Source organism: Mastomys coucha, unplaced genomic scaffold, assembly GCF_008632895.1.
Source record: "Mastomys coucha isolate ucsf_1 unplaced genomic scaffold, UCSF_Mcou_1 pScaffold21, whole genome shotgun sequence".
Taxonomy (NCBI): Eukaryota; Metazoa; Chordata; class Mammalia; order Rodentia; family Muridae; genus Mastomys; species Mastomys coucha.
Window position 1 is genome coordinate 134,713,856 of NW_022196904.1, and position 12,086 is coordinate 134,725,941.

The 12,086-nt window shown below is 47.9% G+C and overlaps 1 protein-coding gene across 5 annotated transcripts in view; it reads left to right on the top strand.

Annotated features, from left to right (window-relative positions):
* Cpt1a (carnitine palmitoyltransferase 1A) overlaps nucleotides 1–12,086 on the top strand; it is a 63,699-nt gene that overhangs the window by 18,172 nt on the left and 33,441 nt on the right. For all 5 annotated transcript variants that reach the window (XM_031389079.1, XM_031389081.1, XM_031389084.1 and 2 more), the window contains 2 exons: nucleotides 7,974–8,127; nucleotides 11,361–11,500. In XM_031389079.1, the coding sequence (XP_031244939.1) occupies nucleotides 7,987–8,127; nucleotides 11,361–11,500 (281 nt within the window). In that variant the 5' untranslated portion in view covers nucleotides 7,974–7,986. The remainder of the gene's footprint in view (nucleotides 1–7,973; nucleotides 8,128–11,360; nucleotides 11,501–12,086) is intronic.

The window sequence follows — 12,086 nt, forward strand, 5'->3', positions numbered from 1 at the left end:
GAGAAGCACCTTACTGCCTGAACTGTCTGCAGATTATTTGCTATCTGTCCTATCACTAGGGATCCCTGAAAAATTACTTAGTTCTGGAGGGCGACGTTTGTTCCAAATGAGGCCTTGGTGGGCACAGTGATGTTGTGGGCTGCTAGAGCCATCTCCTTCCACACCGATGGCCCCAGCTGTGTGTTTGACCAGAGAAGGATTTGATGCATGTTTTCTTGTTTGTTTGTTTTTCTTTTTGTTTTTTTCCAGACAGGGTTTCCCTGGTTGTCCTGGAACTCACTCTGTAGACCAGGCTGGCCTCGAACTCAGAAATCCGCCTGCCTCTGCCTCCCAAGTGCTGGGATTAAAGGCGTGCCCCACCACTGCCTGGCCTTCATTAAAAGAAATGTGTGTGTGTGTGTGTGTGTGTGTGTGTGTGCGCGCGCGCGCGCGCGTGCATGCATGTGTGCTCTTGAGTGCGAGTGTCCTCAGAGAGCAGAGGCGTTGGATCTGCCTGGAGCTGGAGTTTAGGCCAATGTGAACCAGTGATGTGGGTGCTGACCATGGAACTCTGGCTGTCTTCGCGAGTATGGGAGCCTCTCTGCAGCCCACACCTTGGTTTTGAGGCAGGGTCTCTCATTATGCTGCTGTACTGTGGATTCCACACCAGCTGTGCCCGTGAGCTTAAGGTCAGCTTTTTCTGCCCCACTTCTTGCTGAAGGAGTTCTAGACTACAGATGTGCACCACCACATCTTCATTTTTACTGAGCTCTGGGCACTGGGCTGAGGTCGTTGGGCATCCAAGGCAAATGCCTTTATCCACTAAGTCCTCTCTGTTTTTGAGATAGGGTCTATTACTAGCCCCAAGGTCCACCAGTCTCTGCCTCCCCAGCACCAAGATTTCAAGTGCCCTCCACTGCACCCAGATTTTTATACGGGATTGGAACCCAACTGTCTGTCTTGTGCAAGTGCTTCACCAACTGACCCACGTCCCTGTTCTGTTTTGTTTTGTTTGGTTTGGTTTTTGCTTACTTCTGTGGGTCTCACAGTGAACCTCCTGTCTCAACCACTCAGAATCTGGGATTGCAGATGTGAACTACCATGCCCAGCTGAGACAGGTTTTTTGCGTGTGTGTGTGTGTGTGTGTGTGTGTGTGTGTGTGTGTGTGTGTTTTGTTTTTGTTTTTCAAGTGATATGTTTTAGCAGGGCATGGTGGTGCCCACACTTAATCTCAGTACTGGGGAGGAAGAAGCAGGGGGATCTCTGGGAGTTCAAGTGCATTTTGGTTTACAGAGTGAGTTCCAGGATAGCTAGAGCTAAATACAAAGACCCTGACTCAAAATACAAGACAAAACAAAAAAGATAAATTTATATACCAATTTTTAAAATCTATTTATTTTTGTGTGTTTGGATATTTTGTCTGTGTGCACGTCTATGCACCATGTGAGTGTCTGATGGCCGGAGGAGACCAGAGGAAGGCATCACATCTCCCGGGACTGGGGTCAGAGATGGTTGTGAGCTGCCATGTGGGTGCTGGGAATCTGACCTGGCTTACTTAGAAAAGCAATCAGTGGCTGCTGAGCCGTCTAGGAAGAGAAGCTCAATTTCAGTTTCTATTTGTGTGTGTGTGTGTGTGTGTGTGTGTGTGTATACCATGTAAGTGCAGTGCCCACATAGGCCAGAAGAGGGCATCAAATATCCTGGAACCATAATTACAGGTGGTTGCAAGCTGCTTAATATGGGTTTTGGGAACTTGGATCTTCTGGAAGAACAGCAAGCATTCTTGATGACTCAGCCATTTCTCCGGCCTCTGAAACTATTTTTAAATAACAGCCTCAATGAGGTGTACCTAAGCTAGTTTTATATGAACTTGACACAGGCTATAGTCAGTCATCTGGGAGGGAGGAGGGAACCTCAATTGAGAAAATGCCTCCATAAGACTGGGATGTAAGGGATTTTCTTAATTAGTGATTGATGGGGGTGGGGCCAGTCCCAGCCTGTTATGGATGGTGCCATCCCTGGGTTCTATAAGAAAGCAGGCTGAGCAAGCCGTGCAGAGCAAGCCAGTAAGCAACACACACTATGGTCTCTGCAGCAGCTCCTGCCTCTAGGTTCCTGCCTTGTTAGGAGTTCCCATCCCGACTTCCTTTGGTGATATACTGTGATGTAGAAGCTTGTGCCAAATAAACCTTTTCCTCCCCAGCTTGTTTTGATCATGTGTTTCATTGAAGCAGTAGAATCCTGAGACAGTAGATAATTCACATAAGAAATTCACCCATCTAAAGTCTGGTTTGGTGGTTTTTGATTTATTCACAGCAACGTGCCCCTGTATAGCCTTCTAATCAGTTTAGGGACATTTTTATCAACCCTCTCAAATACTCCTTCTTAGCCCTTATCCATCCTCCCCTGGTCCATCCCTGGCCACTCTGATCTTTCCTTCTCTGTAGGTTTGTTCCGTTCTGGACCACGTCATGTAAATGGAGTGAGATGAGAGTTGGCTTTCTTAGCTTCCTGCCATGCTGGTTTGGTTTGGTTTGGTTTTATGAGACAGGGTCTCCTGCAGGTCAGGCTAACTTCTAGCTTACCCTGCAGCCAAGGATGATTGGAACATCCGATCCTTCCGCCTCCTCTCTCCAGTGCTGTGATCCCCAGGAGAATGCCACCATGCCTAGCTCACGTGGTGTTGGGATGGAACCCTAAGCCGCGTGTATGTAAGGTGAACCCTCTGCCCACTGAGCCGTGTCCCCAGACCCTGGTGCCATGCTTTCATCCCTGTCACTGCATGTGTTGGTGCTGCTTTCCTTCTTAGGGTCGAGTCATGTACCTGGTGCGTGACTGCGTCACAGGTTACCCACGCTCCTCTTCTGTGGAAGGACCTGACTGTACTTTCCTCTCCTGCTGTGGAGGGACACCTGGCCGTCCCTATAATTTTGTCTGTCATGAACATGGCTGCTGTGAACACGTGTGTGTAGGTTTGCCTGTAAACTTGTTTGGGTTATCTTAGCCAAGGAGAAGTTGCTGGGTTCCATGGGTGTTGGTTTTGCTTTTTGTTGTTGTTGTTGAGATATGGTCTTTTTTGTGTAGCCCAGGCTAGCCTGGAACTCACTACCTGGAATTAGCCTTATGCTTTTAGGAAAGGACAGGTGTCTTCCGGGATGACCCAACTCTGTCATGTTTCTTTGACAGCGGGCCGCGGAAGCTCTTGTTCTCTCAGTGTCCTCGGCAGCACCTGTCACTCATTGTTCACATTCTAGCCATTCCTGTGGATGGCTTATGTTGGGATTTGATTTGTGCTTCTTGGTGACTTCCCGAAGCAGTCTGAGAATTTGAAGTAGTCTGTGAAGCCAACGTGGAGGCTGTGGCCCTCATTAGATCGGCAGGCCTGAGTTTTTCAGGCTGGTGTTTTCTGGCACCAGTGCCTGCTTAATGACTTGAAGCTGGGAGGCTGTGAGGGCAGAGTGCATTGCTCATGCATGCCCGCAGAGCAGTAGGAGTGCCCGCTGTCAGGGTGAACAAGGCCTTTATTAAGTTTAGGCAGGTTTTTTGTTTTGATTTGTTTTGTTTTGGTTTGGTTTTTGGTTTTTGTTTTTTCGAGACAGGGTTTCTCTGTGTAGCCCTGGCTGTCCTGGAACTCACTCTGTAGACCAGGCTGGCCTCGAACTCAGAAATCTGTCTGCCTCTGACTCCGAAGTGCTGGGATTAAAGATGTGTGCCACCACTGCCCGGCCTTAGGCAGGTTTTTTAAGTCTGTTGGTGGCAGGGTTTTATGTAGACCAAGCTGGTCTTAAATTCACTGTGTAGTCAAAGATAACCTTGAAGAGCCTCTTGCTTCTACATCTCTAGTGTTGGGTTTATGGGCTTGTGCAGTCACACCTGGTAGGTTCAGGTTGTTCTAAACATTAAGGCCATGTGACAGGGCCATTTCACTCTGGAGATGACACCATAAATATTCCCAGGCCCCAGGATTGTCCTGAGACCAGGTTTGGTTTCTGGGCAAACATGGGGTTCGTGACTTTGGATAGAATTAATTGCAACACTGTGTTTAATCCACTGCTGTTAACAACCCCCTTGTGGGCCTCGGAGATGACTCAGTGGGTAAAGTGCTTGCTGGGCAAGCTCGAGGACCTGAGTTTGAGCCTCAGTATCCATGCAAAGTGCTGAGAACAGCAGCTCAGGAGTAATTCCAGTGCTGGGCTTGGTGGTGGGAACAGGAGGACACTCAGCCAGTCAGCAGACTCCGGGTTCTGTGGAAGACCTTGCCTCCAAACAGTAAGATTGTAAGCAACAGAGGAAGACATCTAGTGTTGAACTCAGGCCTCCAGGTATGCACACCCATGAACGTATGTACACACGCATACACACAACAGAAAAGTTTACATCGAAATAGTTCCCTGGTGTTTCAAAAATTCATTAATGTATTTATTGAGTTGGTTTTTGTTTTTGTTCTTGTTCGTTTTTTTGTTTTGTTTTGTTTTGTTTTTGTTTTTTGTTTTGTTTTGTTTTGTTTTTTTGCTTTTGTTGAGCCCACAGGCTGACTTTGAACTTGAAACAATTCTCCTGCCTCTGCCTTATAACTGGGATACATAGTATGAGCCACTGTGCCTAGCTCACCTTTGAGGTCTTGTAAAAGATTGGCCAGGTGGCCAGTCACAGAGCCCTGTTTGCCAAGAATGAATCCTTGGGAGGGGGGAGGGGCAGGTTTTTTTTTTTTTTTTTGTCTGTCTACCAGCCCCACAATTGCTACAGACATGGGAAGCCTGCCTAGGAGGCCCTGGCTTCCATCCCTGGCAGTGCATAAACCGAGAACGGTGGCTCGTACTTGTAATCCAGCACATGGGAGATAGATGAGGAAAGATCAGAAGTTCAAGGAATAGATATGAATCTCCTTGCCCCACCCAGAGCCATGCTTTGTGCCTTGAGCTGTCTTGCTGGCTTTCTCAAGTCGAGCGTGTACATTCACCACGGCCAGGCCTGGTTGCCCTCTTCCTGCCTGCCACAGGGTGTAGATACACAGGAACTTCCCTTGGGGTCTAAATCATTTTCAGTACCAGGTTGTTTTCTCCTCAGCCTTTCTGAGGTCAGAACAGCGCTCAAAGGCCAGTTTCCAGGTGTGCCACCCACAAGCATTGTCCTCTTCCTCCCACATCCACCTGTCCCTAGCTGCTCCACCTAGGTGTCCTCAGTGACACTGTGACATTTTCAACACAGCAGTTCCACAGGTGTATTGTCTGCTGTCTGCTCCCCCACCCCAGTAGTGGCTCCACAGAGCACATAGTTCAAGGCTGGAGGGTCCCTTTGATCAGCTCGTGCAGCCCACAGGTCTCAGACCTGTTCAGTATGCTGTCATCTTCATCTTCACTGGCACCACACTGGCCCAGGGCTGTCTGCTCTCCTTTCCAGAATGGCCCGCTGAGCTTCGTGGTGCCCTGCCTGGCCCTCTTTCTCCTGCATCCTAACTACTATGTAGGCATTGCTTGCTCTTTGCCTCTCATCTATGCCACAAGAGGGCAGAAGGGCCATTTCTACGAGGGTCTAGGTTCTCACCTCACAGATATATGGGAGGCAGCCAGCAAATATCTATTGAATGAACAAGTGATTGACAGTTGACACCATCTCATTCTGCAGCTTAGGCTGGTAAATCAATCAAGCTGGCTTCAGACGTGTGGCAATCCTTCTACCTCATCCTCCTATCTGTAAGTTGTGTGTGTGTGTATTTTTTTTTAATTTCTTTTTTAGTGCTGGGGCTAGAACCCAGGCCTCACATACATTAGCAAATGAGGTACCACTGAGCTACATCCCCAACTCTGCTTGTTGATGTCATGTAGCCCAGGCTGGCCTCTAACTTTCAGTATAGCCAAGGATAACTTTGAACTCCTGATCTTCTTGTCTCTATCTCCTGAGTGCTGGAATTATGGGCATGTGCCACCACACACAATACTGGGCATCGTGCCCAGGGCTGGTGCAAGCTAAACAGGCATTCTTCCACCTGAGCTACAGCCTAGAACCTTGACTGCTGATTTTCTAAAAAGGCACATATTTAAGTTTTTTTGTTTTTTTTGTTTTTTTAATTTGAGTGTTTTGCCTACATACATATATATGCAGCATATGTAAGTCGTGCCTAGGGAGGACAGAGACAGTGTGGGATCCTCTGGAACTGGAGATATAAACAGTTGTGAGCCACTGTTTAAACGCTGGGACCCAAACACAGATCCTCTGTAAAACCAGTGCTGTTAACAGCTCAACCATCTCTTTAGTCCTGATAACCTGTTGGTTTTGATAGGTTTCTCAGACCCTCTAGGTCTCAGTAGGAAAGTTACTATCTGATGAGAACACACCCATAAATTAGATTTTATTATTGTTCTACATAGTTTTTACCTTGTATCTCTTATATATATGTGTGTATACAAATACATGTGTATACATGTTTTTATATAGTATATATGAAATGTGTGTATATATATGTATGTGTATATATGTATGTATGTATACACACACACACACTTTGTAACAAACAGCTTTGGAAAACAGAGGGGTTGCATGCCTTCAGAAGAGGGGGCACCTTAGGCAGTGCTGGGGAGTGAGGGAAGCCAGGAAGAGAAGAGGTGATAGTTCTGCTGTGCTGAGTGTGGAGTTCCGACAGACAACAGGAGTAAGTGAAGAAGAGAGAGAAAGGGTGCCTTGTAGATCCCTCTTGTTCTATTATTTACCTGTATTAGTGTACACTGTGTGTATGTGTGTGTGTGTGTGTGTATGTGAGTGCAGTACCCACAGAGGCCAAAAGAGGGCATCAGATCTTGTGGAGGTGGTGCTACGGATGGCAGTGAGCTGCTTGTCTTGGGTGCTGGGAATTGAACTCAGGTCCTCTGCAAGAGCAGGAAACACCATTCCCAGCCAAACCATCTCTCCAGCTCCAGCTCCTCTTTATTTTGGGGGGCTGGGAATCTAACCTAGGCTTCACACATGCTAAGTATTGAGATAGTGCCTGTAGATTTCTAAGATTTCCTGTATTGAGTTGGGCAAGGCAAGCTAGTGCAAAAGCGGCCTTGTTTTGTGCAGGGACAATGAAGGTCCCATACATGGGTGCTTACGACCAGTTTGACTTTAGGACCAGCTTCAGAGGATCAGAACCAGTGAGGGTCTGTGCAGTTTGTAGGATGCTAGTGGAGTCTTTTTTTTTTCTTGTTTGTTCTTTTTGTTTTGTTTTGTTTTTTAAGTTTTTGTTGTTTTTTGAGTCCGAGTTTTTCTATGTAGCCCTGGCTGTCCTGGAAATTCCACTGTAAACCAAGTTGGCCTCAAACTCAGAAATCTGCCTGCTTCTGCCTCCTTCATGCTGGTATTAACAGCATGCAACACCACAGCCAGTGTTAAAAGCATTTTTATTTTTAAATAAAAATGGGGAGGAGCAGGGTATGCACACCACAGTGTTGTTGTGAGGGTCAAAGGGCAACTTCGTGGAATCGGCCCTCTCCTTCCACCTTTCCTGGGTTCTGGGATGGCGCTCACATTGCCAGTCTTTGGAGGAACGAGCTTGGCTCCCCACCCCATGTGGAATCTTTATAGTACCATCCAGAGCTGGAGGCTCAGTGGTCCTGTCTGAAGGTCAGGGTTCAGGGCCACTGGGGGCTTGTCTGTGGCTATTCCAGGTGTCTTCACACCTGAAGGGGATGGGCTGCAAGAAGATTCACCTCTGCAGTTCAGGTTAGAGCATGGCCACTAATGTCCTCTGCCATGCTGGCTGGGGGTGTCATTGGAGATGTAGCTCTGTGGGATAGGCAGAGGAGGTTGGTGGTAGCATGAGCCCACACCCATCTCCCCAGGCCTCTAAATGGAACAGGCCTGTTGGGAGCTGCACAGTGAGGCGTGTGGGGTGAAGGACGGAACTGTATCTGTTGACCAGCATGATTCTGTTGGGCCTCAGGGTTCACTTTGAGAGGGCCTTCTGCTGGTTCCTAGTGCCAGGCTTCTCAAAGCCATTTCTCCCCCCCCTCCTCCAGGTCACCACTCAAGATGGCAGAGGCTCACCAAGCTGTGGCCTTCCAGTTCACTGTCACCCCTGATGGTATCGACCTCCGCCTGAGCCATGAAGCCCTCAAACAGATCTGCCTGTCGGGGCTGCACTCCTGGAAGAAGAAGTTCATCCGATTCAAGGTTGGTTGGATGATCGTCTCTGCAGCATTTGCTTGGGGTGTCTAGTGCACCTCCCTGGGCCCCATGAGGAAGGAGTGTGTCTTGGGTGGGTCTCTGAGAGAGCAGTGGTCTCCATGCTGGCTAGGACTTGTGGAGGACACAGATATGTAAAATGGCCTCATAGCCTCATAGCTCCTTCTTATAGTTGGGTTTGGGCTTTTTGTTTGTTTGCTTTTTTTTTTTTTTTTTTTTTTTTTTTTTTTTAAAAGACAGAGTCTCTCTGCATCCCCCACTCTCCTAGAACTCACTCTGTAGACCAGACTGGCCTTGAACTCACAAAGATCTGTCTGCTTCTGCCTCCCAAGTGCTAGGGTGGCAAGCCTTGCCCTGGAAGGCAAGCTCATCAGATCAATGTAAAACAGGCCAAGCACCTGAAGCCAGAGCAAGGGGGCCACTTATGGGAGTCAGCGTGGAGTTAAGAACACAGCTCTACCCTCTGCCCCTCAGCTGGATCCCTTGTACCTTACTGAAAAAGGTTATTTTCGAACTTTAATGAATTTGTGTCTTACTTGCTTAAAGAAAAGGTCTGGTGTAGCTCAGGCTGGCCTGGGATCCTCCATGTAGCTGAGGATGCCCTTGTATGCCTGGTTATTCTGCCTCTGTCCTCCCTGGTGCTGAACCACAGGCATGCCTACTGGGGGTTTATTAGCTTTATTAGGGTTTGGTTGGTTTCAGGGATGGAGCCCAAGGGTTTGCTCAGGCAGTCAAGCCGCCTCTTGAGCCATGTCCCCAGTCTGGTGGCTTTGTAGTTTTTCTTTCTTTTCTGTCTGTGTGCGTTTGTTTGTTTTGAGACAAGGTTTCTCTGTGTAGCTCTGACTGTCTGGTAGACATGTCCTATAGACTCTGTAGACCAGGTTAGCCTCAAACTCACAGAGATCCATCTGCCTCTGCCTCCCAGGTGCTGAGATTAAAAGTGTGTGCCACTACAGCTGGTGTCTTTATATATTTTTAACTTTAATGAGTTTATTTACTTATTTATGCTTGTATTTTTGAAATAGAGTCTCATTCCAGTTCAAGCTAGACAGTCATCCTGCCTCAGCCTCCAAAGTGCCAGGATGACAGGGCCTCTCAGGACTTCTTGTTTTTGTGACACACGTAGCTAAGGCTGGCCACAAACAGACAGTGTAGTGAGGCATAACATAGAATTTCTGATCCTCCTGCCTCTACCTCCTGGGTGCTGAGATCACAAGTGTGGGGTTTTAGTTTTCTTTAAAAAAAAATGTTTTACTTTTAATTATGTATATCCCTGTGTGTCTGTGTATGAGTAGGTGTATCTGAGTTGCAGGTGCCTGCAGAGGCCAGAGGCATTGGATCCCCTGAAGCTCAAGTTACACATGGTTACCAGATAGGGTACTAGTTTGAACTAGGGTCTTCTACAAGGTTAAGTGCTCTTAACTACTGAGCCTTCTCTAGCCCCAAGAATGTGCTTGGTTTTTTGTTTTGTTTTTTTTCTCGAGACAGGGTTTCTCTGTATAGTCCTGTCTGTCCTGGAACTCACTCAGTAGACCAGGCCAGCCTCGAACTCAGAAATCCGTCTGCCTCTGCCTCCCAAGTATTGGGATTAAAGGCGTGTGCCACCACTGCCCAGCCAAGAATATGTTTTTAATTGAAAGGTTTTTCTTCTTGGTTTTGTTTGTCTGTGTGTACAGGGGTAGGGTGAGAGAGAGAGAAAGAGCGAGAGCGTGCGTGAGTGAGTGAGTGAGTGAGTGTGTGTGTGTGTGTGTGTGTGTGCGCACGTGTATGCATATGCATGGAGGCCTGACCTTTACAGCGAGTGTCTTTCTCTATTGCTTCATTTATTGAGATGAGTCTCTCACTGAACCTGAGATCACTGATTCTGGCTAGTCTAGAGTCTGGCTAGTCTAGTTAGCCAGCTTGCCTCTGGAACACTGGGGTTACGTAGTACAGGTGAATGCCAGGTTGCTCTCTAACTAAAGGCAGTTCTCCTGTCTTAGCCTCTCAGGTGCTGGGAGGACATGTGAGCCCCCACACCATGCTTGGAGGGTTGTTGTTGTTGTTAATATCAATATATTGAGTTAGGGTCGCACTGTGTACATGGCTGATCTGGAGTTCACTATGGAGACCAGGCTGGTCTCAAACTCACAGAGCTCCGTCTGCCTCTGCTTCCCAAGTGCTGGGGTGAAATGTGTGTATCCATTAAGAATTTATTATGCCGGATGTGATGGCACACTTCTCTAACCCCAGCACTCAAATCACAAAACAGAAAAAAAAACAACAAAATAGAATTAATTTTTTGTAACACTCAAACCACCAACAAAGCAGAAAAAAGACAGTTCTCCCTTCCCACCACCCTCCTTTGGTTCCCAGAGCTGTCAGAGTCTGGCCAGTGTTGAGTCATGTGAGCCTTCTCTCCCCTAACTCCTCTTCTTTAGACCAGTTTTTTAATTGGGTGGGTGAGATTGAAGCCCCGCTGATGACCTGAGTTTGACCCAAAGTCCCACAAGATAGAAGGAGAGACCTGATGTCTGACCTCCACCTTTGCAACATATGGTCTTTGTATCCACCTCTGCACAATAAATAAATGTAACAAAAATTATTTTAATTTCAACTTTATTTTGCTGGGTTATTTTGCAGCAATGGTTTGGGGGCTCCCGGAAACACATTTTTTGTTTGTTTGTTTGTTTGTTTTCGAGATAGGGTTTCTCTGTGTAGCCCTGGCTGTCCTGGAACTCACTCTGTAGACCAGGCTGGCCTCAAACTCAGAAATCCCCCTGCCTCTGCCTCCCAAATGCTAGGATTAAAGGTGCTCGCCACCACCGCCCAGCTGGAAACACATCTTGACTCAGAAAGAGGGGAAGGGTATTTTGAGAGCTGAGGTTCCTAACTGCCAGAGAGTGACAGACTGGGAATGGGACCTCACAGTGCCCAGGCTCAGTCACCATATGGAGAACTGTGTCAGGTCTGGCTGTTCCTACTGACCCAGAGTCCCTCTTGGGGAATCTCCCAGGATGCATTTGGGCTCAGAAGTCAGGGGAGAGAATAGACTGTGTGAAGGTAAGGCAGTTGTGACTCCAGGAAGAGACACAGCTACTGGGCCTTGGTCTTTGGTGGCCTCCACACGGCACCTTCTCCCTGCTGCCTGATGTCCCAGCTGCCTGTTGCCACAGGGCTGCTGACAGGCAGTGATGGTGGCCTTGGGGAGGGTGCTGCTCACAGCTCACATGTCTTTCCAGAATGGCATCATCACTGGTGTGTTCCCCGCGAGTCCCTCCAGCTGGCTTATCGTGGTGGTGGGTGTGATATCATCCATGCATACCAAAGTGGACCCCTCCCTGGGCATGATTGCAAAGATCAATCGGACCCTAGACACCACGTGAGTAACCCACCCCCAACCCCGCATCTTGAAGAAGATGGTGATACCTCTGTTGACTGTCCTCGCTCTGGACTGTCTGCGTACGATGCTATTGCTGTTCTTCCACACGCGTCCTCATTGCTTTCTTGACCTGCTATTGAAAGTCTGCAGACACTGCAGCCCTTCCTCTGGAGACTAGGCTAAGAATGGCAGAGGCATGGGGACCTGCCTTCCAGGCATCTGTCTCCCTGAGGTCAAGCTGTGGTAGTAGACGGAGCCAGCGGTGACCTCAGAGGGCATCTCTGTCCCAGAAGATGGCTCCCAGTGTGGCCATTGCCCTAAAATTGGTCCATCCAGTGATCTGGTCCTCTGAATTTACAGCCACTAATTGCTTAGGGACACTTCAGCCCTTGGCCCTTCACAGTGGCTTAGATGTCTGCAGGGAGGTCCATTACTCTTTAGCTTTGAGTTTTAGTTTATTCTGGGAACTTAAAAGTGGTTGTCATCCTGTTTAGGGACAAGGCCTGGCCAGCTTCTGATTTTTCTCTTCTCTTCTCTTCTCTTCTCTTCTCTTCTCTTCTCTTCTCTTCTCTTCTCTTCTCTTTTC